This window comes from Chaetodon auriga, chromosome 1 (assembly GCF_051107435.1).
Source record: "Chaetodon auriga isolate fChaAug3 chromosome 1, fChaAug3.hap1, whole genome shotgun sequence".
Lineage (NCBI taxonomy): Eukaryota > Metazoa > Chordata > Actinopteri > Chaetodontiformes > Chaetodontidae > Chaetodon > Chaetodon auriga.
The window spans coordinates 5817236-5845088 of NC_135074.1; the positions used below are offsets into that span (position 1 = coordinate 5817236).

A 27853-nucleotide genomic window follows, 5' to 3' on the forward strand; every position below is an offset into this window, starting at 1 on the left:
CTGACTAGCCAGTGTTGGCAGTAAGAGAACAGTTAGCTCACCTCCGAGCCCTCGCTCTTAACATCAGAGTTTCACTTAGGGACCGACAATAAATGACTGTTCGGATGACACAAAACAATGTTAGTGGCAACACCTTCGTGCTGAATTGGCCATTAGTGAAAATTATGGCATGGCATTAAATTTGTGTCATGTAGCACACCTGTTTTGACTGCTAATGTCTGATTCATTTATTTTTCTTAAGTTATTGCCCAGACTATATAATTGCTGTTTTTCACAAGCTTCCATGCCATGTGACCCAGTCATTGCAAATCAATGTTGAACTGATTAAACTGTACTACACTTTAGCTTCCATGTCATGACCCACTTCTTGGTGTGTGTTCACTGGTCACACCGGAAAGCTCTTTTCCTTCCTTGCTTTATTCAGGCATTGTGCCCTTTTGTTTTATCCAAAAAATGAAAATAATTAAATAAAATAAATGTTTTTTTTTTATTTTATTTTTTTATTTTATTATGCCCAAAGACAATTTTATCAAAAGTTTACAACTGCAGCCTCAAGAGGCGAATCTGTGACTTTCTCATGAGATAAATGGTTGTCAGCTGTGAAACTGGCTCATTAGGAACTGGTTTCAACATTGTGAACAAACTAAATGCACCAGACACATATGTAGTGCATGTTAAATGTCACGTGTTTAATGTGAGAGGTATCATTCGGTTCAGTTTCCTGTTACACCAGTAAATTAATTGCTTTCTCCATGAGCCCCGGGTGCTAATCTGTCCCTGAACGGTTGGCAAAATACAAACCAGCCAAGTCAAAACAGGGCAGAATACAAAGTAAACTCAAAAATTTACTTCTAGATACAATTTTGGAAACCACCATCACAGACACCTGACATCCCACAGCTACCATTATGGAAAACTGTGATATTCCTGCAGTAAAACAAGACACAGCAGGCAGGAGTGGTTCTTAACACAGCACTCATTGTCTTGGTTGTGCTGGACATTCAGAATGGCTGGACCCTAATCAAATTTTTGTATCTGTCAATAGCTGGCTTCTAAATCAGAGGACAAGGAACAGCGCTAAGAGTGAAACCTTAGCAGTAGCTTAGGCAGCAATGATTTTTACAGTTCTCTTCAAAGCTTTTAAGCACTTAAGTGATGCTCTCCTGAGCAATGTACAATAGAAGCAGCAGTAAACTCATCTTCTACAAACAGAAACGACAAACTAGAGCAGTGTTTCCCAACCACTGTGCCGCGGCACACAAGTGTGCCGTGAGAAATCATCAGGTGTGCCGTGAAGATTATCCAATTTCCATTTTTTTTTATCCAATTTCCAAAATCTTCCTGTGTGTCTTTCTTCAATTCCTGCAAGAATAACAGCTTTGTGTTCAACTAAACAGGCCCAGGTTTCACACTGAGTAAGTAAATTAAGTAAATTGAGACTACATTTTCATAATAATAAATAAATAAATAAATAAATAATAAATATACTTTTTGTGACATTTTTGTTTGGTGGTGTGCCTTGTGATTTTTCTAATGTAAAATATGTGCCGTGGCTCAAAAAGGTTGGGAAACACTGAACTAGAGGGTCAATGACAGTGTGTTCACACAATCTTGCAAACAAGATGTTTTGAGTATGACACATTAACACATGTCTGTATTTGATGTTTTTATTTTGGTACATATAACTCATCCATTACTACTTGCCTTGACATGCATTTCTTTTCAGCCCCCACACAGCAAACTGAGCTCAGCTTCTTGCTCTGAAATTCCCCTTCAGTTTTGTCTCTGAGTAGCACTTTGAACTTCAGCTTTGAACTCTCTTTTAGCCTTACACACACTGTATGTCTCTGATCCACTGATGTGCTTGAAAACAAAAACTTTTCTGAAAGGCTGACCTTTCTACCTTGTTGACATGAGAGTCACACTCTGCTGTCTTGGGACACATTTCAGCTGCCCCTGTGGGAATAGCAGATATCATCGCATAATTCAACATGCAAGCCTCTCTGGGTCATTAGTCAAACATGAAGCAGTATTAGGATATTGGCCTTAGGATTAAGACATTTTAATTAACACAATACTGCTTACAAATCTTGAAAACATCGTAATTAACGCTTCTTATACATTGACACTAACAGTGATCAATGGTGGATGGTGTCTATGAGGCAAGGCAAGTAAAAATTAAAGTTTCTGAAGACTTTTTTGGGCCTTTTGCTTTTATTTTTTGATGGTTGGGCTCTGGGTTCGACACGGCCATCATCATTATTTTCATCCTGTCATGTAAAAATCTAGAAACGAGTTGGTTTCTACTAAAGCATGAGCAATAATCTCAGCCCACAGGCAGTTTCTCTCTTGACTTGCTTTTAGTTCTTTTACTGTAAGTTTAATCATTTTTCTTATTTTCAAGTTTACTTGAAGCTACAATTCATTTTAAACTTTGTTTGGCAATTTCCTTGATGATTTACAGCCCATGGTCATAACTTCCATACTACAAATTCTGTTTACCAAATCACCAAAATACTTCTCTGCTAACCCTCTCCCATATCTAGCCATGGAGATAATTTGGTCTTTGTTGCTGAGGGCTTTTTTTTTTCTATTTTTTTTTTCTTCTCCAAAATACCAGGCCAGTGAACTGAATTCATTGAATCACAAAAAATAAAATGGCAATTAAAATACTTCACATCAAAGTGTCCTTATAAAAATGAAGTGGTTACTCAGGACAACCACATATTGTCAACAGTTTCCAATAGGACATCATCATTGCTGGAAAAAATGTATGCAATGAGAAACAGGCTTTCACTGAGGGTAAGAGGGAAATCTTATTTGGCCTTCCAAGTGACCATTTAAGCACATCAATGTAGCCATCTTTCACTCAAAACCCTTAGACTGCCAGACTGAACAGACAGACCAACCCCCACTGTCTGTGCATGTGTGAGCTTTTTCCCATATTGAGCTTAAAGCTGAGAATAAAAGATGCACTCTTTGTGCTGTTGTTTATCAATGACTCGTTGGCTGCCCACATACAGTATGTTTGTATATTCAAGATGCAAATCTAGTAATTGACAGCCTGATATGAATGTATATCTGTCCGTCACTCCGTCCTAGTGACGAGGTCTATTCATTTTTCTCTGAGAAGAATGTACTCTCATTACGAGTTGAACACTGTGATCATGTTCTGTCACTGCCATCTTTCTGCCTCAACAACTGTTGGACTAGTTCTGCCTGGGAAGATCAGTGATGTGCCACTCGTTTGCTCTGTTTGTGGAGTGTTGAGTAATTTCAGCTCACGCTCTGCAAGCTGCGTACTCCCCTGCAGATCAATACACAAGTCAGGCAAGGGGAGATGCTGTGCCGTGTTTCTTTATTATGTAGTTTCTCTAAGGGTACATAGGGCATATTGATCAAACAGCTTCCACTTGTGGTCTAAGGAAGCCATTTGAAAGATCATTAGATAATTGCTTGTATTTATCTCACCTGAAAGCCAGAAAGAACTAAGGCCTCCTAGTGCATTCCGGCCTGCAGCTTGATGGTAAAATTGCACATGCTGTCTGTGCAGTTGACTTTCTGCATGACCCTTTCACAAAGGCTACTAAGCTTCTTTTGTCTGGATCCCCAAATTAACTCTACTTCTGCATTGCAGATGCAGACAAAGTCATCATTCTAGATTCAAATGGAGCTGGCTTACGATTAGGCTTATGATTACAAGCAGTCTGGAATAGCAACAACAGCTGATGTTGCGTGTACTGGTCTGCAAGGCATATCAACTTTTCATACCTTGAACACATAAACATTTTGATAAGTGATTGCTCATCTAAGTAATGTATCAAGCAAATGATGTGAGTATTTGCTGCTTTTCTCTTTATTTTCATATTGTAAATTGAATATCTTTGACTTTTGAACTGTTGTTTGGAGAAAACAAGCGATCTGAGGACAATATATGGGGATCTGGGAAATTATGATAAGCATTTTTTTTTCCTGATATTGTAAGGACTATTGAATGAATTAAAAGAAAAACTGATAAACTTTAACTAATTATTATTATTATTAACTGATACTAGAAATTGCTGGACATGTTTGTGACTGGAATTGAGCTTGAGCTTGCAGATCCACAAAATTTTCTTCCCACAAGGTCTGTTTATTAGTTGTTTTAGAGCTTTCCGATCAGATCACACATCACTTCCTCAGAAAATGGCAAATTGGCAAACTTTCTGCTCAAACAGGTACGATGATCAAAAAGCTCCAGAACAGCTGCTGAACGGACCTCATGGTGAGATTTTATTGTCAGAAACAACTGTTAGCTCCAGTCCTACCTTGTGGTAATTCATCCATCTTTCTTCCACATAATTAGCTTCAGTGAGAGAACAGCAGCACTGTTATAACCAAGCTTTTCCACATCAGTGATACCAAAGCGATCCATGCAACATACATTTTGTTATCAGCTCTTGACCCTGAGAGTCCATGTGGCCCCCAAAATCATGCAGATTGTAAGTGCCTTCATGAGCGCTGACTTCACATTTGCGAACACGAGTGCAAGTCTTAAACCAAAAAAATTGTATGTAATAGTAAGTAAGCAAGAAATGTGACCGAGATAATCATAGCAGCCTACCAATGCTGAGCCTGATAATGACATGGCAAAGAAGACAGAGGCACTCACCCTGTGTCCTGCATACCATAAAAGCAGACCTGTATGTACACTGCTGTCCATTAAAATTAGAATATTAAACCAAGTGGGAAGTACACACCAAGGAGATAATGTTGCAGTGCCATGTCAAATTTTTCAGAAAGTATTTTAAGGTTTATCCTACTCGCCACTTACATCAACAGATACCTCTCCAATGCTTTCAAGTAGATGCTCGTAGTTGCCTATTGCATGATAGACTGCCTATGTGAATGTCTGAGAGAGTGAGTGAGACCTTTTGCAATCCTGTTTGGGCTCTTCCACAACTCTAATTTGGCCAGATCAATGCTGCAATCAATTGAAAACCACTTTAGACATACACCACCACACACTAATTAGTTTTTAACCTTTTTGTTTTGCTTTTTGTTTTACTTTGTTTTCATTCTGTTCATCTGGGGAGAAAAAACAGATGTGTCCCTTGGCCGATGCTCGATGTCAGTCGGGAAAATTAATTACTGAATTTAACTATTTAGTTAATTCAGTTTATCCAGATAAGGCATAGATGGAGAATGGGGTAAGGAGAAGAGGTAATGGTATGTCTTTGTGTGTGTCTGTGTGTGTGTGTGTGTGTGTGTGTGTGTGTGTGTGTGTGTATGTTCAATATTTCTGCGTCACATCTGCCAACTGGGACCTGTTTCAGAGAGCGGGTTCAACCAACTCTGAGTTTCAACCTGAACTCAAGTTGACTAACTCTAAGTTGTCAAAATCAAGAGTTTGTGGTTTCAGAAGAGGTGACAATTAGTTCAATCAAATATGAGTTAACATTAGTAAAGCATGTGCATGAGCTCTCGTCAATGGAATGTAATTAACATGGTTTATCATGGCAACAGGAGACAAATGGGCACAATTATCCTGCTTCACCCCGGTGCAGTTACAAATAGCAAGAAATTTGTATGCAGTATACAAGCATGCATTTAAGAAAAAAAAGCAATACAGTGGGAGCAGCAAAAAGTGTAAGCTGATGTGGCAAATAATTGCCAATGCCTAAGCATAAATTGAAAGAAATAAAAGTTTTATCTGGAGTGTTCCACTTATTCAACATTTTTATACAGGAGACCCAAAACGTACTTGGCAGCAGCTGAAGTACAAATACGAAACCATAGGTCAGTGGTTCAAACAGTTGTAAAGTCATTAAAATGGTGTTTAACTGCCTACTTAAACAACATTCAGTGGCTAAAATCAACATTTGATATACTTTAAGCACCTTCCCACTTCTGCAAAATATCCTGAAAGTATTTAGAGTACATACTCAAATTTATACCAAGCAGTCAGAATCACTGTAAGTGCTGTTGGCATTAAGTAATAGAAGTTTGAACACACCGAAGAAGAAGGTTTTTATTTTGTACAAATATTTTTTTGCAAACAGATGCCTGCAGAAGCCTATATCTGGGCCTTATTAGCTGGAAAACACAACTGAAACACAGTATGGAGTCTTACATTAGTCAAAGTTCAATAGAAGTTGGTAACAATAGCCCAGAAAATGGATATTTTATATATGTTTTACAGGCCTTCTCCAAAAATGGCCATTTACTATGCAGTGGCATGCAAAAGTTTGATCACCCCTGGTCAATAGCTAAGCGAGTACAAAGATGACCTGATTTCCAAATGGCATTAAGTTAAAGATGATGTATTTCTTCATATTTCAAGCAACATTACTTCTTGTCTGGAAACAGACCTGAAGCAAAAATTTGGTCGCCTTGCATGGTCGGTACTTTGTAACACAGCAACTATCACACTTTGTAAAGACTTTTTGTGTCTTGCTAAGAGTCTTTTAGTTTTTTATTTGGGGGATTTCACCCATTTTTCCAATCAACAGGCATCTAATTCTGTGAGACTGTTGGGCTGTGTTGCACACGCTAGTCTTTTGAGGTCTATCAGTAGATTTTGGATTATGTTTCTAAGCTCTAAAGACTGTGAGGGCCACTCCAAGACCTTCAGCTTGATCCTCTTGAGGTAGACCATTGTGGATTTTGAGGTGTGTTAGAATCATTATCCTCTTGTAGAAGCCATCCTCTTTGCATCAGCAGCATTTTACAGAGGGTGTGATGTTTGATTACAGAATTTGCTGGTATGTAATTGAATTCATTCTTCCCTCTGATAGTGAAATGTTCCCTGTGCCACTGACTACACACAAGCATAATGCATGATGGATCCACCCCCGTGCTTGACAGTTAGAGAGTCCACAGGATTGGTTTCTAAAATGCATCAGGCTTATTCAAGTGTTCATTTGCAAATGTCTGACTCTGAATTTTGTGGTGAGGACGCAGGAAAGGTTTTCTTATGATGGCTCTTCCATGAAGGTCATATTCGTGCCAGACTGGCTGCACAGTAGAACAGTGCTACACAACTTAAGAGTCTGCTAAATCTTCATAAATGTCTTTTGCAGTCAAACAAGGGGTTTTACTTGCCTTTTTAGGAATCTTACAAACAGCTCTCTAACAAAGTTTTCTTGGTCATCCAAGACTTCATTTCGCTGCTTAGGAGGCCATGGCATCTCAAAGTCAAAGTATTTATGAAGCTTTGAGATTTGCATCATCTGGCCTTTCCAAACAATGACTGTTGATCAAGCCACAGTCCTGCAATTGTTGTGCAGAAAAATGGTAACGTAAAAACAGACAACCACTAGAGAATGAGAACACATCCATGTGGGGTCTGGTCACCCTCTCCCGATGGCAATTTCTGCTGAGTATTACTGCATCAGTATCAATTGGCTCTTCAAGCAAAGTACTTGCCATGTCTAACACTTTCAGCCAAAGAGCAAGAGAGTTTCCTTCAGCTGACATATTCACACGGGAGTAATATTTCCAGGGGGCGTCATGTAATTTAGAAGTTCCTCTGTGTTTCATGTGGTGCATTTGCATGGGATAAGCAACTCAAATTTACTGTTTTCATCACCCGGATATGATGTCAAGACTCTGCACAACATCTGCTTCCTCAACGACAATAAGCCTCCTGAAGTTGCACCAAAAATTCTGTTAGAACTGCTAAGGCAGCCTCCATAAGTCTTCATTAGGAGAGACGCAGAAAAAAGGTGCAGAGAAAAAAAACAAACCGAAAAAAACCAAAAAAAACAACAACCCCAAAACCACAGAGATGCCTACGCATGGGACTAATATTATTACAACCTCTGTGTTGGCTTGGGAAATATGGTAGAATTTGGGGGTAGAATTTTGACTTTACAAATTACAGACATGGCAGATTTGCATGGGATTAAGATCACTGACAACCTTCACAATTATTTTTAATTACCAGAGGTCCCCTGGTAATACTAGTTCTGTGCAAATAGGGCTTGGCTCTGAGTCTTCACTAAACCCACTTTCTCAAAGAGGGCCCTGATCCATCCAACTGCTGCTCACTGATTGTGTTATTTATCTGCTGGAATGCCTCCTGGCTGATTCCCTATTAATCAGAACTAACAACAGAATGTTTCCATTTGTTTTCCACTTGTTGAATTACAACTCACATTCTATGTATTATTTATGTGTGTAATTGTATTGGTGGACAGAGTTAGTGGTCTTCCTCTGAAAATCTACTTGGAGAACTGGCAGTAATAACAAAACAGTCCCCACTCAGAGCCTTTGGTTGGATGTGGGGCTGATGGTGAGCAGCAGTGATAACTATAGCAGACGTGGCTGCAATGGATGCCCTGAAGCAGCAGTGTTTATAATAGAAAGTAATACGTGAGAGCTCTGACAGTTTCTATATGCCATCTTGTGGGTGAGTTAGATATGCAGGCATATGTTTCGCTTTTCAACATATAGCCACTTTGTTCTTTGTGGAATGACTGAGAATGAATCCACTTGTGTCTGCTTGGACTCTGTTGCCTTTTTTACTCTATTGGATTTTGCGTCTCCCCTGACAGAAGAGAACTGCACTATAAAGTGTATGTATTATCAGTGACAGACTTTTTTTAATTTTAGCATGTAGATGATAACTACATAGTTTACCATCAGGTATTTTTGTGACTGCCACATCATCTAACTTGAAAACACACCTGCACACCTGGCAGACAGTGATCAGAAACCTGGCCAAGGTGTTTGAATGCCAAAGTATCCCAGTTGCTAAAGGAGTATCCAGGATAAGGCTTCATTCAGGTGTGTGAAAACTAGAAGATAATGGTTGCATGTGCAAAGAGATAATCCAAATACACCAAAAAGACGATCAAAATTGGGATACTGCCATCTATGTTTTTATAGGGAGACTGATAAATGAAGTCTTCCAAAATTAACCTGTTAATACACTTGACTGTTTTCTCTCTTAAAGTTCTGAGAGCTTTCCAGGACAAATCTTAGTGCTGGAAGATCTTCAAGATTAACATGTACAAGGGTCACCAAGTCCAAGTGCTATAACCCTTGTGTTATGTTCACTTTTTGGACCCTTTGGTACTGTTCGGGTCAAATTGACCCGGGACATTATTGTTGGTTTTAAAAGAAATACAAAAATAAAAATTAACATAAAAAAACTCCAACATATATTGTCTTTATCTCAATTCCAAGTAATATAGATAACATACATGATAAATGTTTTCAATTAATCTCTGCTAGATAACATTTAACAGTGGAAGTGTCATTCGTTTTTTTGTGATAAAGTCCACTATAATAAAGCCTTGGGTGGTATTTATGCTTGTCTATGAAAAAATGAAATGAAACAATGTTTTCATTGATGTTTTTTATTTTAAACTTATATTCTCAATTGATTTTCATCGGAATATGCTCATATTCAGGTTTTTAAAAACCCAAATATGACCCCTGGGTTACTCCTTTTCTAACCCGAATATCTGGTCTTGTATACGCCTATCGGAATATCCCCATCGAACGGAACATTAATTTGTGTTCTGCGCATGTTCTATTCGCAAGGGGTCTCGAGGAGGAGATAAGTCACCTCGTAAGTGTGGTGAAAGACATGAATATCATGTCTTTTGTAGACGGTAGAAAGTACCGGGATAGTGAGATATACCAGAGGGTGAGCGAAAAGTTACACTACGTTAAGCTGAAATGACACGCATTGCATCATGATGCTCTCCATACGTCGTGTCGCTGTTTTGATCGGGATATCCCAATTGATTAGAATTACCATGTCTACAGGTATGTTTTTTCTTTCACATGTTCCTCACATAAAATAAGCCAAGGCCATGGAGTTTCAGGTCGAAATGTTGTATCTTTGTATCATTTTTCTTTTTGTAAAAATTTGAAACGGGTCAATTTGACCCGAACACCACATAAGGGATAAGTGTGAAAAGACACTGTCTTTCTCAGATGATTCCCATAGGCCTTCGCCGAAAGAGATTTTTCAAAACATACAAAAAATATTTTGTATAATAAGTGTATAATACGATAGAATAAATTGGCAGAACATACTAGGCATCAAGAGGCTTTACATAGTGAGGATGGGTTACTATGTTAAGAGCTACTTTCCCAATTTTAACAGAAAAAAAGCATAGAATTTTTATTGCTTTTGTCCAAACACTTGTAACTAACGTGTATCCTTGATGAACTGAGTGGGAACCCTCTATTGTTGGTAACCTGCAGTAAATGTTTGAAGTCAACATGACCTTAACTGAGCGGGAACATTATTCTTCATCCGCTCGATGGAGACTGTGTCATTTTTTATTATTATCTTAACACAGGGAATCAAAAAACAGAGAATGAAAAATAAAGGTTTATATACAAGAAATCTGATTTGGAGGAAAACGTCTCCCAGAACAATAACAGGTGATGGCTGAGCAGGAGTTATATTGATGGCTCTGTCTGGTGCCATCTAATTATATCATGGAAAAGATACAAAGACATTAAAAAAGAGAAAACAGGAACGTATCAGTGACTGTGGTCATTGGAGTCATTGCATACTAAGAAAAAACATCAATCACCACACACGCTTTTTTCATCTCCCTCACCAACTCCCATAACTCTCCCTTAGACATTCATATTGCCATCTACAATAACAAATGACATTCACAAACTGGAACGATCAGCAGCTAAGCTCCTCCCCCCAGGAACACCTGTCCAATCATAGCTTGAGTTGTCATAACTTCTTGCTTGCTGTCATCAAGTAAATATCTAAGAGCCTTTTTGTTGGGTTCTGGTGAGCATATGAGTCAGGTGAAGACAGTGTTTCCAACCAACTCAGGGAGTTTAAGTCAATTAACCTAGCAGCAGCTACTAACATCTTCCACTGACAGTTATCATTTCAGCAGGCAAACTGATGGTCAATGACATAAAAAATTAGAAGTCTGCTTTTATCTAAATCAAGTACTCATTTTTTTGTTTTTTGTTCTTGTTTTTTATTAATGATTACTAATTTCAAGTGGCAGCAATCGACTGGCGACCGGTTCAGGGTGTACCCCGCCTCTCGCCCGTTGACAGCTGGGATAGGCTCCAGCCCCCCCGCAACCCCGAAGGGATAGTCAGGTATAGAAGATGCATGAATGAATGAAATTCAAGTGGTAAATCTGCCTGTTATCATTGTAAAACTGCATATTGTACACTCCTGAGCAGGGAAGCCTGACAGTGTAGCAACAGCAGCCCAACTTCTTTCTGTCCTGTCTATGTCTGTCTGTCTCAAACACACAGCTCACATCACTTCTACCTGTTATATCAGTCTGTGTGTAAGTTCAAATGTACATGGACAATTAGCATTTTAGATTGATTATGAATTATTGGTGTAAAATTTTCAAATCAAAATACAGAGAAAAACACAGACATGTAAGGTGCATGGAGACACATGTAAGATTAGTGCAGGCTGGCAGTGATGGTAGGGACAGAAATAGGATCCTAATGGCAACGTGACAGCATATAGGTAAAGGACAGCTATTCTGTCATTAATCAGCAAGTGAGACCCGGGCAAGAGGTAGATCTTGGATTGAAGTAAGAGTGTAGAACACTTGGAAATATGAAAAAAAAAAAAAAAAAAAAAAAATTAATTAAACATCCTCCTTTCTCTCTCTAGTGCACTAAATAACACACATTAAAATCATGGCCACTTTCAAAAGGAAAGCAGCAATGGTTCCAACATCAGGTTTACTCTATGCATGATCATTTTTAGACTTGCAGCCTACATTCAGGGTGATCTAGCAACCGACACACGCACATATGCTTACACAAAGACACATGCTAACCATATCCATGACCCTAACCTCACCCTAAACCTAAACTTACCATAAACCTTAACCCAAGCCTTCACCCTAAAATTTAATGATTTACATCATGGGGACCTGCATTTTGTCCCCACAAGCAAGGCGAGTCCTCCCAATGGGACTGTGTGAACAGATTTATGTCCCCACAACGTAAAGAATACAGTGCCAAACACGCACGCTCACACAGACAACCAAGCAAACAGCATATCTACAGGTAAAGCAATAAATTTTATCTTCATGAATGCTATCATCTGAAACTGTCCCTGCTGTATATGTTTCCTCAAAGATACAACAAATGTGTTTGCTTATTACTGCCCTCATGTGTGTGCTCATGAATGCATTTGTGCAAGCATGCACATGTGCCTGCATGGATGACTCTGGACCTCTGTGCGTGAATATGTGTGTGTGTTTGTGCATGTGTGGCCATGTATTACTGATGTTGTGAGGACATAATTGTGTTTACGCAGCCACATTGTGGGGACTCCTTCCTTATGGGGACAAAACACAAGTCCCAACAATGTAAAACACTAAATTTTAGGGTGAAGACTTGGGTTAAGGTTAGGGTAAGAGTTAGTGTTAGGCAAGTAGTGGTTATGGTTATGGTTAGGGTAAGTCTCTAGGAAATGAATGTAAGTCTCTGTAATGTCACCAGACGTGATGGAAACATGACTCCTCGTCCATGTGTGTGATTCGTCATAGTTTGTCCAATACTGTTTTTGTGGCTGTTGTAGAGAGTTGAGGGCTACAGAAGAAAAACTGAGTGATTATTCTGGTCTCACTGACAGTAAATCAATGCCAACCCAACACACACCCACACTAATCCCCTCCTGCTATAAACAACATAAGCGCATGCATATCAGATGCATGATGCATGAATGCATTTTATAACTACATCACTCTGTCCATACCAACGCCCCACTTTGCTTGGTCCTTCTCAATTACTGAATACACACACGCATACACTGGCAAAAACATACACACACACACACTCAGAGTACGGGCTCAGGGCCTCCTGAGGGTGCTGGTGGGCACGGCTGATTGACCCTGCCTCACCAATCTGCCCAGCTCTCTGCCAGAAAATCAACCAATTAAAAGATGCAGGCAACACAGAAGCACTGGGGGGAAAAAAATCACTGGAATTGTGGGTAACGGCAGCTGCGATGTTGAATTGGGAAGCAGCTGTAAGTAGCTGACCTGACAAGACAGGACACACGCACACTCTCTCAGTCTCCCTAGTCTTTCAAATAGCTTTGGTTGTCTGTGTTTTTCATGCTTCACTCATAAATTGATATGCAGTTCATTTCAAACACCACTCGGGTGGGTCAGGTCCAAAAGTCTTTAGTCGTCAGTTCATTTTGTTTGTGCTTGTTCTATTTTCACCATACATGAACTATCCTGTAAAGTGTAGAGTCCCATTTTTAAAGTGCATCACTGCACAATAAAGACAGAGGAAATCAAAGGTGTAGAGTAACACATCAAAGTAAGGAGAGAAGAACATTTTCTCCTATACCTTTCCAGACAGTGGCTGGATTTGAACGAGGGCTGCATTTAATGATTATTTTCAAAATCAATTAATATGTGTGCCCATTTTACAGGGCTACATCTGAAAACACAATTGTACGCAGGGGCTCAAAAGTGTGAATAGTACATTATGCAGATGTATGGAGATTAGTTGCATCATCCTGGCACACCAAAGAAATTAACCCAGAGAGGCTGACCCAGATTATGAGTATGCAACATTGCCGCCCTAACCCACAGATTTCACTGTATCCCATCAAAACCACCGTTCCATCGTGTTTTATCTTGTATACACTGAACAACTGTGTGAGAATCAACAGTTTAGAAGCCTGAGTCTTACTTACACATGTTGGGAGAACTCAGGTGCTTCATCATTGACGTTGGCCATTCGAATCCGCACTGTAGTTGTGCCAGTGCGAGGGACCTCCCCCCTGTCAATTGCCATCACTACAAACTCGTACAGGTGGTTGGGCCTCTCATAGTCCAGAGGCCCTGCAGGGAAAATGGTCCCATGAGGAGAGATGGTGAAGTCTGGACTCAGAGTGTAGTAGGTCAGTTCTGCATTCTCCTCTGAGTCACAATCATTGGCTGACACTAAAGATGAGAACAGAGAATATAAATTAGAGGGACTAAACAAAAATAAACCAGAGCCCCATATACCCCAACCTTCCCCTCTCCCTGTGTAGTACAGACTAATACAATGACTGATTTATGTGATGTGTCAAATTGCATGCAGTTACATGAACCCTCAAAGCATGTTTAGATTGATGGTCATCAGTTAATGAATGTAGCCTACATGAGCAAGGGTGCTGTTCATTTTCAAAGAACTGTGAGAGAAAAAAGATTAAGGTTATCATTTTTGTCCAAGATGGAGGCCAAAAATGTGACGTAGAATTTAAGTCAAACTATGTTGGCATTATCAGTCATATAATCTAGCAATCCATTATTTCATGTATATTAATTACGGAGAGAACGACTTTGTTTTTGCAAAGTTGGGTTAGGGTTAGCATCTTTTTAAAACTGGTCTATAATTGGCTGAAAGTTCTATTTTATCTACTGTACATATAAGCAGTTGTTTCAACAACATTTCAACAGGTAGCATTGACAAACAGCATTATTACACAAATTATTGTATGTATGTATATATGTACCTAATAAAGTGGCCATTGAGATACACTCTCAATGGCCACTTTATTAGGTACACCTTGCTAGTACCGAGCTGGACCCCCTTTTGCCTTCAGAACTGCCTTGATACTTCATGGCATACTTTCAACAAGCTGCTGGAAACATTCCTCAGAGATTTTGGTCCATATCGACAGGATAGCATCACGCAGTTGCTGCAGATTTGTCGGCTGCACATCCATGATGTGAATCTCCATATCCCCTACACCATTACACCAGCACCACCACCCTGAACCGTTGATACAAGGCAGGATGGATCCATGCTTTCATGTTGTTTACTCCAAATTCTGACTGTACCATCTGAAAGTCGCAGCTGAAATTGAGACTCATCAGACCAGGCAACGTTTTTCCAAACTTCTATTGTCCAATTTTGGTGAGCCTGTGTGAATTGTAGCCTCAGTTTTCTGTTCTTAGCTGACAGGACTGGCACCCTGGTGTGGTCTTCTGCTGCTGTAGCCCATCTGCTTCAAGGTTGTGCGTTCAGAAATGGTATTCTGCATACTTTGGTTGTAACAAGTGGTTATGTGAGTTGTTGTTGCCTTTAAATCATCTTGAACTAGTCTGCCCATTCTCCTCTGACCTCTGACATCAACAAGGCATTTTCGTCCACACAACTGCTGCTCACTGGATATTTTCTCTTTTTCGACCCATTCTCTATAAACCATAGAGATGTTGTGCATGAAAATCCCAGTAGATCAGCAGTTTCTGAAATACTCATACCAGCCCGTCTGGTACCAACAACCATGCCACATTCAAAGTCACTTAAATCCCTTTTCTTCCCCATTTTGATGCTCAGTTTGAACTTTAGCAAGTTGTCTTGACCACGTTTGCATGCCTAAATGCATTGAGTTGCTGCCATGTGATTGGCTGATTAGTTATTTGTGTTTACAAGCAATTGAAAAGGTGTACCCAATACAGTGGCCAGTGAGTGTACAGCAATTTGTGATAATTTCTGAGGTCTATGATGTATAATTTAATTTGTGAAGTGAAAATTCGACAAGAAATTGCCTCCTATAATCACCAAACACAGAGGTCATGTGATCTGTTTTATGATGTCAGACAACTGAACAGGTAGGAAATTTGATCGCTACTCATAATGTGTTGAACAGCAGTCAACAGCTGTGCTGAGAGATCAGCATCTGTTAGCTTATTTGATCTAAATGAGCTGATAATATGTATTTATGCTTGTAACACATGCAGAAATTGGGCAAAACAACTCTACTGTATTTGTAATGAGGCTGCTGAAGAACAGACACTGGGATTGTGAAGATGTTAGGCAGTCTTGGCATTGTATCATGAGATAATGTCAGTAAATTTGAGTAAAATACATACTTTGTTTATCCTTCACAGATGCACTGCATGAAACACAGTTGTGTGGGGGTAATTTCTAAACATATGAGGTCCCCTGGTAATTCCAGCCCCATGTGAATAGAGCTTCAGATGATACTACATCACTATGTTCTAGTTTTCATCATTTCCTTTGTGTCCCACTTGTCATCTCCTTTTTCTAAAGAAACCCATCAGTAATTACTTGCAATAAACTTACTTTTTGTGCCAATAAAGCAGTCTGATTTAAGTCATGGTGTCAGAGAAAATAGTAGCTTCATCAAGTGAGAAAGTACAATCTGCTCTCTTATTAAAATTAGAGCCAAGTTTTGTTCTCTTTTTTTCCCCCTTGTATTTCAGCAAATGAACTCAACATGAGCACAAGATATCTATGCATCTCTCATGTTGTGTGACAAAAGTGAAGGCTGAAAAGGAAGTAATGCCCCCGTTGACTTAAACGTTCAATCATATAACGGGGGAGTAAGTGTTAATTGCATGGCATGCCTTGAGAAGACTGTTATTTTACAACATTTCTGTTTCTGCATCACACATTGGGAATCCATGGAGCCAGCATTCGCTCGGCCACAAATTGATTGCCTTGCTAAAACTGAAAAGACCACCAGGGATTTGAATAAGCATATTTTCCGCTAACAAGTCATTTCACCATCAAACTCTCAATTCTCCAATTCACCTTACACTGCAGTTGGCTCATGTACCCACACACACACACACACACACAAAATAAACGCAAACAACCACACACATGAATAAATATATACACACATAAACACAATGTCACTGTTTACTTCAACAAAACTGTGTTCTGTATTGCCATAAAGCCTCAGGGAAACTCAAATAAATAATTCTTACAAAATGTCAACAAAACAAAATATCTGAGTCGAAGAGAAGGTTTATAAACTGTGTCAGTGTTTATTCACATCATTTGTTTTAGTTCAGTATGAGTCCAATTTAATTTGGAATATATTAGATTAATTGAATTAGAAGCGTTTTGGTATTATGTAAAATGTTTGTGGACTGTGGCTTCCAGTGTTTCAGCATTCTGAACAACCATAAAACTAAAATCAATTTGCTTCCTACAAGAAAAAATTGTACAAGTACAAATTCTTAGTGACCTTAACCACAAAGCTGAACTGTAACAGCGGAGCGCATCCCGTTACTACAAACATGAGCACAAATGAACACACCTAACTTGTGACCCGGTGCCTGTTTGCATTCGGCAAATGCAGAGCAAGAAAAGAAGAGGGGATGGCAGTGTGATTGTGAAAGCTTATAGTATGTGAGTAAACTCCTACAACTAAGCTGAAACTTTCCCAAAAGAGAGGAGAAGAAAGAAAACACTGTAATGTATGGTACACTGTTTGTAGGATGCATGTCTCATCATTAAAATGCCATAAGCATTGACTTAGAGCTGCAGAAACAGCTCCTCTGTTCGTGCTATGTCATATTGCCTTCAATTCGGCAGGGATGAAAGTGCAAAACACAACTGCGAACTGCATCAAATCAGGTGTTGAGGTGGAGGTTTTTTTTGTCAAGATTTGGCCACACTTTATGTTACTCACTATAATATTTGTAATTTCTGTTATTTAGATTTATGTCAGCCTTGCAAGTTGGATAAAGAGAATTTGTGTGTGTTTACTCTGCACAGTTGTGGTTATAAGGACTGACATTTTTCTGAACTGCAGCAGAAATGCAGCTGTTTTGCTTCTGTACAATGATGAATAACCTCTTATCCAATGACAATGGGTAGAAAATGAACTGCAGTACTAGCGTCTGCTCAGAGTCCAGTCCCATACTGTGGACAAACATACGTCACATGCGCCAATATTTAATTTACTACGTACAGATTTGTAGTCTTCAGAGCACCGTTTGACCATGTATTCGTCAGTTAGTCCTACTGTAATCTTGAATCAGCATTGTTGCGGTGGTGTCACTTCAAGTGTGTGTGTGTGTGTGTGTGTGTGTGTATGTGTGTGTGTGTTCATGGCACAGTATTTTTCTGGCTGCATCTCCCAGTGATTTTGCACTGAAAATGGAAACTGCGGGAGCTTCAGATCTCTACGGACAGAAAGCAAGCTAATTGGTTTGCTTGGTACAGCTTTTTTCCAACTTGGAGGAGTACACATTTGTCCACTCACACGATGGAACTGATTATAGTATTACGAGCACATGATTTAGCAAAACGATACTGGATGCCTATTTCTCCATGCTCACTTAATACTCTGCCTTTCAACCAATTTAAGGTAAGGGGACACAAACGTGACCATTTCAGGAGGAGGAGCCGTTGGGTTCCAGGTATTAATTCTATTATTATCTTATTTTAACATGCGTGAAAGCATTTTTGTCTTATGGATTTCTGAACTTTCATGTGAATACAGAGGTATTTTTAGCAAAGGTGCACCTTGCGTGAGCCATTATCCACCTCATTAAGTTTGAAAGCTAATTGCCTGTGTTCAAATTCGGCAACTGGAAACTCTGGAAAGGTTTAATATAGGATAAAGGATAAATATACATCTTCAGATATAATGAATAGATACAGTCTGTTCGTGGAACACTGAAAGATTTTACATTTTTTATACTGAGAGCTCCTCATAGATTTTTATATGATATCCACACACACACACACACTCAGAGCAGCACAGCAGGAAGGAACTTCTCGCCTCCCTTGGTGCACCTGGTGTTGGCAGCAGTTGATGGCGCCTGCTGTGCCTCCTACACCATACACCTCACTCCTTCATTCACTCATTTACTTTCTCTCTCGTTTGCTTACTCACTGACTAGCATTTACAGGCATTTTCATATTCAGTTGTGGTGTTCCATAATCACAGTTTAGCAAGCAGTAAGCAGCAGTATCCGTTGTTATTCACAAAACTGTTTTTTTATTAAATGGTCAGCAGACTAATGTGTTTTTTTTATCCATGCTAATGGCATGTCTCTAAGGATGGCAGTCTGTCAGTAGAACCAATTTTAACATCTGTTGTCCACTACTTTGGTTTATGAACAAATAACTGCAAAACTAATGTCACTCCCATCCACTACAGCTGTGCATTATGTTAAGTGCTAAATGAAATGTTTCATGCTAAAGTTCTAAACCATGATGATAAACATAGTCAACATTATACATGTTTAACATGGCATTTATCTTAAAGTACCATCCTGCAAGTACGGCATCCAAAAGATGTTTAGTCTCAAGTTGTACCCAGAACCACCTCAGTTTATTTTGCAGTATGCTAAGCCACATTTGGCTGGTTTCTGATTTCGGAAACCCCCCCCCCCAAGCGCTGATGGAGCCTCTCATTGTCATCAATTTTCAGAGAAATATCAATATTCAACATGTACACACTTGGTTTCTCACCTCAGAAACTGTCAGAAGTGAATTTAGTGATGAAATAACAACTGAAAAACTGTAAAAAAAACTTCACATTGTTGGCCCGGCTAGTTGCCGTGACTGCTCCAGCGCATGGCATTGTGTGACGCAGTAGGGGAGATAGACTGGGTCAATGCATATTGGAGTTTTTTTTTTTATTTTCGGGTACCTACCTGTTCTTGTCTCTGCACGTTTACTCAGTGTCTCACTGGCTTGAATCATGCTGCTCTCCTCCATGTTCATTAAACAGCACTCTAAGCCAGTTTTGATGAAAAACAGGTCAAAGGCACTGTGCACTGCGTTACTGCATGGTCAGCACATCCTTGGCAGTTAAATGTGTTGCCTCTGTTCTACTTGTGTTAAAGCATCTAAGATCCTTTTAATCCCTAGTATAATTTGTATTTCTTTTTCTCTGGTCTTATATTGGGCTGAAAATGACTTTGAGTTCGTACTAAACAGATTTATTGCTCAAACCTGTCGTGATGCAGTCTTCATCAAGCTGTGCTCCGTAGCTTTTCACTTGTGTCTCTGCTAACTGTTTCAGTTGGCACTGATTTCTTTTCAGTACTTGATTCATATACACACGTCTTTGGCACACAATAAAAAGCTGTGACATGTGCTGAGGTGTGCACATGTTTAAGCCCTTGGTAGCTCAAGTACAACGTATGCAAAGCACAGTCTGATATTTCATTCAATTTGGCCAATTATAGTAGTTTGTTTGTTTTCTCACACCTCTACCAATGCAAGCCACCACTTAGGGAAACTTCATCTGTGCCAAGATCACATGAAACAATCATGCCTAGAAAGAAGTGGCTGTTTAGAGGGAACTCATTTCATTTGGCATATCAGTGCCTTCATGAAAGGGAAGCTGCGTCTGAGACTGCTGCACAGTGCTGCCAGCTGGAGTGCCTAACAAAATGTTCCATTATTATTTTAGTTATTAAACCACTCTGCATTATGGTAAGTCCTATCGTTTAAGGTTTTACAACCCTATTCTAGTTACGTCTCCACTAATTCTTTACACTACAGGTGTTTGTGGAGTTTGACCTCGTCTTCGTTCACTGTTAATAAGAGATGTAAGTTATTTGAATTTCATTAGAATTTTAGAATAATGCATAAACAGAAGTTTCTCCTGAGCGGATGTACAGGCAAGCATATCTCCATAAGACAATGAGTCAAGGTCAAGCCAGTTATGTCCTGTTCAAGTAAAAAATCTATTCAAATTAACAATTTCTGCACAACCTCGTCTTCAGTTTCCTCAACTGAATCATCTTTCCTCTGTGCAATTTCAGCTGTAAAGACATTATGGCTGTTTTCACAGGTCACAAAGTGTTTTTAACATTCAACAGTCATAGCTGTTCCATTATTTAGTGTGACACTGTGTGCTTGTAAATTATGTGCGTGTATCAGCCTTTTAGACTCATGGTGATAGTGACAGAGGTGAAAATGATTGTACTGCTCACAGCACAAGTATAAAAACAACAAAGCTTTGGATTGTGAATCCAAGTCGAAGGTTTTCCCCCTGCAGCCAAAGCTAATGAGCACTTCCTTTCAGGTGTCATAACTGCAGTCATTAATAATTTATGTACTGCATGCAGTGTTTTATTTGGCTGCATTTTGTTCTTGTCAATACTCATTTGCAGCTCTGTTGGTGTTTCCATTTTTAGCCTACAGTAAGTAAAACTGTTTATTTCATTTTAAGCATCTCTTGTTTTGAGCCAAGGTGGGAAAAAAAAAAAATCTATTCAGTATACATTCCAGTGTCTCTCTCTCTCTCTACATCTATATATATATGTGTGTGTGTGTGTGTGTGTGTGTGTGTGTGTGTGTGTGTACTGGTATATACTGGTATATATATATATATTTTTTTAAATAATTATAAATAATTACATTTTTTAAGATAGAAAATTTATTTTAAATGAAATGTGGCTACCAGAGTGGTCTTTATGCAGAGTGTAGATGGAAAGAGAAGTGTGAAATGCTTTGCTGTCAGTTTTGTTGGCAGTCTGTCAACCTAAAAAAGACTGCATTTCTCAGTGCTCAGTCACAGTGTGACAGATCAAATTGTGATAAGTCGTACTCACAACAACTACCATTACCATTTTCTCACATAGGATGAAACTTAGGCAACCCCTGTGTGGAAACTGGGCCGTTACGGGAAAGGAGAGGCTAGAGCAGCAGCACTGATGGAAGCGCCGGTGATTTCACGGCTGCCAGTGCTGACAAGTGCCTAATCAGTTTCCTGACCGGTCAAAACACATAAATGTTAAAAAAGCACAGCCAGTTATTTTGTTCTGAGAGCCACTACATCAAGACCCCTTAGAAACGTTCGTATCACAGACCCCAGACAGGCGCACCTTAGCCCACTAAGCTGCACCTGCTTGAGCTTTGCTTTCAGGGACTCATACGGTAAGAAAACATGTTTTTTGGGGGGATTTTTTATTTATTTATTTTTTTTAAAGTATTGAATTTTACAACCATCTAATATGGACATAGAGTACATAAAACTGTTGAGATTCATAGGGATTTTTAACCAGTGATATTAATTCAACCCAGGCTGGGAAAAACACACACCATTGCAGCATTTTCCCCTCACCAACATCATGATTGATGCATTCTGTTTTCTGTATTATCTGTGTATGTATGTATCAGGTGTGTTTGAAGACATCATCTCAGAACAGCCTAACATTTTTAATGTTACGTGGGAGTTTTTAATTAGAGAAGTTAAATAGTAAAATAAGACAAAAGCAGCTTCCTTGACTATTTTTGTTTATGATTGTTTGAGTATGTGGGTGGCTGTTATGGTATACGATAATGCCATTTTATGTGGATGGCAGTTGTGAATGGGACACAAATTGAGTCTTTTGAGATTTTTTTCCCCAGATGTCTCACCTTGCAGCAGGGAAGTGGCTGTTGTCACAGTCTCTGGTACACCATCCTTGCTGTAAATGGACTGGAGGAACTCCGGAACGCAGTCGTTTTCATCGACAATAACAACACGCACCTACGAGAGGATTGAGGAGCGGAGAGGAGGAGAAAGATCAAGAGAGACAGGGAGGGACGGCATGAGTAAAGACTCTTCACTGAGAATGTGGCATTAAAACACATCAGTTCCTGTCACATGTAGTCATCAAATCCAGTGATTTTCATAAAAAGTGTAATTGTAATTGCATTCCATCTGTTTTCAAAGTAATTCAGCATTATTCAAAGAGTCCTATGATAACATTAATGCTGAAAGTTGAACAAAAGAACATGTCTTGTGCACCATGTTTATTATCTATACCTGTGTGAAATTGCACTGGGGGGGGGGGACATTTATATCAACATACATCTGGAGCATTTGGCTTTGATTTTTTTTTTTCTTACAAAAATACCAGTGACCATAGAGTTGCTGCATTCCTGATCTCACCCATGTTTCAGTAAGCTGTTACTGTATCTACATGAGCTAAAACTGCCCAGGCAATCCCAAGTGGAAAAGATGGAGATTAAAAGTCACACTGGGTTGGTGTTATGAAAATTTAAATCTGGGATTACTACTTCAGGCACCGTCTGGAATTGGTTTTCTTTGGGGCCGGAGTCATTTTCATCTGCAAGTAACCCAAATTAACCCTATCCCTAGCCAAAAGGAAGCCTCATCCCAACCTTCTCCAAAAGCATGCCCTGACCCTGATCCCTCTGGTTTATTTACCCCTCCTCAGTGCAGGAGCTGCTGCAGAGTCGGCACTGTGGTCCCTCCAGTAGATCAGTGGAGAATGCAATCTCGTGCAGTTTTTCAGAAGCCCTGAGCTAACAAATGAGGGTGGAAAGGATGACTTTGTATGGTGTGAGCATGTAGCAGTGTGTGTGTGTGTGCGTGAGATGCTATAATGCTGTTCAGTTCATTAGGGACATGAAGGCAAACACAGCATCTTCTACCAGATGATGACTGCCTGCTTGCAGCATTCAGGAGGAATAAATACAGACATGGGCTGGCAGGCGAGCCTCGCTGATCCCCCAGCCCCCATGTCTTCGCTTCCATATAAACACAAACACCACAGATCACTCGTTGACACACACACACACACACACAGACACACGCACACACACGCACACACACAGTGAGTGGTGTGTAAATTCCATTGTTATTAAGTCCTGGTAGGTAAGATGAAGCTCTGTAATATCAGTTAATCCTTCAGCAAAGATCAGCTTTAAAGCAATGGACAATAAAAAATAGTCTGACCATGTCAACTCCCAGAGGTGTGTGTGTATGTGTGTGTGCGTTTGCCAGTGACTGTTAATATTTGTTTAGCCGTGTATGTGTGTGTGTGTGTGTGTGTGTGTTCGCATGCCAGAGTGAGCAAGCCAATATGTGAGTACAGCAGGAAATGGCGAGGCTTTGGCAGATATATGAACATACAGTGTACAGTATACATATGTACAAGGCTGAGGAAAAGCAAGATTGAATGAGAAGAGAGAGGGAGTCAGCCGTAATAAAGCAAGATGAGCTCATACACACGTACACAGACGTGCGAATACACACACACACACACTTGGGACAGCTGCAGGCAGGTCTCGGGCTGGTTAGGTAACTAATGGTGCCGATGAGCTATCACTTCTAGAGGGAGAAATTTGGAAACTACCTGCAAATTAAAGTCATGCTCAGTGACTCCAGTCCACACAAATACACCACCTCTGTTAGCTATTTTGGCAGACTGAGACAGACTTCTGAAAGCAGAATAAAATGAAAACCAACACAGGACAGCTACATAAAATCAAGACGCATTACCGTTACATTGTTTCTTTTGGAAAACAATTTTCCCACTATCAATGTTACAGTAAACTTGAGTAAGAGGAAGGAAACATAGAATGCCTTAAATCATGATGTGCCAGTGCACTCGTATTATTCAGACTCTGACCTGTTGTCTCCTCATCTGCTCACCTGTGCCCTCAGTACTTTTTCACACTCAGCCACGCCCACCTGCCTGCTCACCTGATCACACAGCTGAGGCTCATAGCAATCAGTGCAGTATTTAAGCTGCTCTGCCACACTCACTCTTTGCCAGACTGTCCATTGTTTCCATGCACGACTCTCCAGCAATTTCCTATGGATTTATCTCCCATTGCCAAACCTGTTCCATAGTAAATATCTTAGCCTTTTGTCCTTCACCACCAGTCTTGCCTTTCACTTCCTGGATTTTGGTTTGCCTGCGACTGTTTGGTATTTGCTGCACCAAACATGTAAAGTGACTCTAAGACTTGATACTCAGCACTTCCTGAGTATTTGCCTGCCTGTGACTGCTTGGTGTTTGATTCACTGTGCATCACTAGAGGCTCTGTATTGTTGCTTCTTATCTGGACATGCCAAGTCTGAGATTAGACTTGATATGAGCAATATCCGTGTTGTGGTGGTTTTGTACTTGGGTCCAGAACCCCCCTTCATCACATTACCATCACATTTATATACTGCACGTACCTCCAGATTAGGAATTCTATTAGGATTCACACTCACAGTGGGACCCACACTCAGCCACGCCTACCTGCCTGCTCACCTGATTGCACACCTGAGGCTCATAGCAATCAGTGCAGTATTTAAGCTGCTCTGCCACACTCAATCTTTGCCATATTGTCAATGTGCTCATGCGAGACTCTCCAGCTATTTCATATGAACTGACCTCCCATTGCTGAACCTGCCTGTTCCTTACCATGCTTGTTCTCCTGTACCTCTGTAAATATATCAGCCTTTTCTCCCTCACCACGAGTATTGCCTTGCCCTTGCTGGATTTTGGTTTGCCTGAGAGCATTTAGTGTTTCCCACATCCAACACTTAAGGAGACCCTATGACCTAGTATTCAGCACATCTCAAATCATTGTCTGCCTGTGACTGCTTGGTGTCTGATTCCCTGTGAATTAAGACAGACTCTGTATTGTTGCTACTCATCTGGACCTGCCAAGTCAGTACAAGCTATCTGAGCTGTGGTGGTTCTGCACTTGGGCCCAAACCCAGCCCTGTGACAGTTGTATGTCCAATCTGAGCAGCCTCGGGACAGCAGCATTTTTGTCTAAATTCAAACATTAACGCAGCCAAACAGCCAAAACGGGATACAGAAAAATACATTTTAGAATGGTCAAAGGTTGTTGTTTTTTGCTTTTGGTTGCCATTCTCACGAGGGCGGATCTGTAATATTAGTCTGCCTCAGGCCATGTAGAGCTGAGGGCTTGAAAAGGAGAACCAAGCCAGCACTGACAAGTTTTGTCTTGAAATTAAAAATAGAGAAGTAAAGCTCAGAGAGAATGGTTGTAAGTTGAACTGTTGTTTAATGGCTGTGTTCCAGTCCAGACCGCTCTAACCCTAATGCCCTCAGTTCAGTTCCAGCTGTGGAAATTTGCTGCATTTGGATTGAAGGATGTGTGTTTTTTTTTAATGTGCCAAAAGAAAACTGCATTCATAAAACTTTATTTTAGTCACTGAAAATCAGAAACAAATGATTTCAATCACTTAGTGCTATGAATGGATGGGGCCATGATACCAAGAGGAAAAACAAATATCAGCAAGAGTACAAGCCATCACAATCAGCAATGATCTCTGAATGTACCCGACACACAGGGTGTGTGGGAGAAAAGTAAGTTTCCTGACACAACCAGTACACTGTATGAGTAGCTCAACACTGGTGTAACATTACACTTAAAAAGCCTGAAAACATACAATAATCAGTCTCCCTTGTTATATTTTAAAGCAGGATCTGTCAGAACTCAGAAATCGAGGACCTCAAATGTACCTCTTCTGTGGATAGTTTGTGAAAATATTTTCATTGTACTTCATTCTCTCAAACTGTGTTTGGTTAGCTGGCTTACACCCACCCTTACAAAGTAACTCAACTTAAAAACTAAATTTAGCTTTTCTCATTATCCTTCAGCAGCGTGTAAAAACATGTCTCAAATCTTTCTGGATTTCTTTGTGCAGTCTAATGCACAAAAGCTCTTTTGTCATTTTAGCGTTTTCTGACACTGTGGAGGATGTTGCTGTGGCATCACCTCCACACCTTCCATGGGTGACCAACAGCACTACTGTGGATTTTATCTCAAGGAAGTTTGTTTTCTAAAATATGGAGGAATTTAAGGAGTTATTTTACCACCACGTCTAGTAAACAGTGTTTAATTATGGATTTACTCACACACAAAAAATTGTTTGTGCACTTTCTGTATCTGTATCTATCAGCAGTATCAGCATGGAGCATTGGGGTCGGTGCTCTGTTAAGTACATTTGGGTGTTTGTGTTCAATTAACAGTTGACCAAGAAAACATCTTAAGGAGGTGCTATGTAGATTATTTTTAGCAAAAAAAAAAAAAAGTAGGGATGTGAATAGAATGAATATTTAAACAGTTGAATGGAGTGTGTGTTTCATACCTCGTCACCACCATACACTATCAATAAACCACTTAAGCTTTGTTGTAGCCATTTAGCCTTCCATTATCCTCTCAATTGTTCCAACATGATGTAATGACTGATACTGTAATTCTGTTCAGGAAGCAGCGAAGAGCAAGTATGAGGGCATTAGAGCCAACATAAAGCTAGCATAGAGTATCTGTAAAAGGTTTGCCCTGTCAACAAGATTAGCCTACACAACACCGTTTTCCCACTGCTGATGCAGGACGCTGAACACTCAACATTTGCCAGTAAAATGTTAGTCAGAATTCAGAGAATTACAAATAGCTTTTCTAGTAAAGGCACCACATAACACAACTTCATTCATTTCTTATGCAAACCAGCTTCTTTCAAGAATTGTCTTAAAATTAAAATCATATTTCGGTGCATGACAGACATATGTTCAGTGCTGAAGACACACACATACACACACACACGCAGCATAGTTCCTGTCTGGTGGTGTTAAACGGCACAGACAGACAGGTCGGTGTGGGGGGTTGCAGTGTCTACAAGGTGCTGGCTCTTCAGTGCTGATGGGAGCCCTTGTGAATGTTCAAAAAGCTTACCCAGGCACCTAAAGGCAGGCAAGGGCTGAGGCTGGCTAACCAGGGCAGCACTGTGGGCAGTGAAGGGCACACACACCAACTCCCTGCTAATTCCTTCCCTCTCTTCCTTGTTTCTTTTCCTCTTTCTTCTTACCGTTGAATCTAGTAATCTCTCGCTCACTCTCCTCTGTAGCGCAGTGGGTCCCAGAGCAGAGCAGTTGAGGACAGATGGTTTAGCAGGACATGTTTTCAGCCTGAGGCCAGAATAATGATGGAAACCAGACCAGATGCATCGATGCCTGCAGCGGTCAGCCGCTGTTCTCTCTCACTTCCTGACAACATGAGGAAGTCATTGAGAATTCTGCAGCACCCATTCCAGACAGACAAGTCTATTTGGTTTTGACTGAAGACAATACTCATACTTTTAGACTTAAGTGGACATGTACAGTTGTCTCTGAAGTTGAGGATTTTAATGCTGTTTTAAATCGATTAGGTTAAGGGCATGCTATAACAAAATGTGTGCCACTGTTGAACAGCAACTGTATATCAATAAAATCAAATCTAACAGCATTTCAACAGCCTAAATGTTTGTTCGGCTTGAATGTCTTTCACAGTGGTTTAAGATTTATGGCCATGTGCAGCTATTTTATTGTCTGGAAATGCAGTATGTCATAATCACCACTGCGCA

At 40.0% G+C, this 27853-nt stretch overlaps 1 protein-coding gene across 1 annotated transcript in view; it reads right to left on the bottom strand.

Annotated features, from left to right (window-relative positions):
- The window catches only part of LOC143323213 (neural-cadherin), a 305557-nt gene that overhangs the window by 186513 nt on the left and 91191 nt on the right, over nucleotides 1-27853 (bottom strand). Inside the window, exons 5-6 of the mRNA XM_076734978.1 lie at nucleotides 22111-22222; nucleotides 13670-13919 (exon numbers count right to left, since the gene is read on the bottom strand). Coding sequence (XP_076591093.1) covers nucleotides 13670-13919; nucleotides 22111-22222 — 362 coding nt within the window. The remainder of the gene's footprint in view (nucleotides 1-13669; nucleotides 13920-22110; nucleotides 22223-27853) is intronic.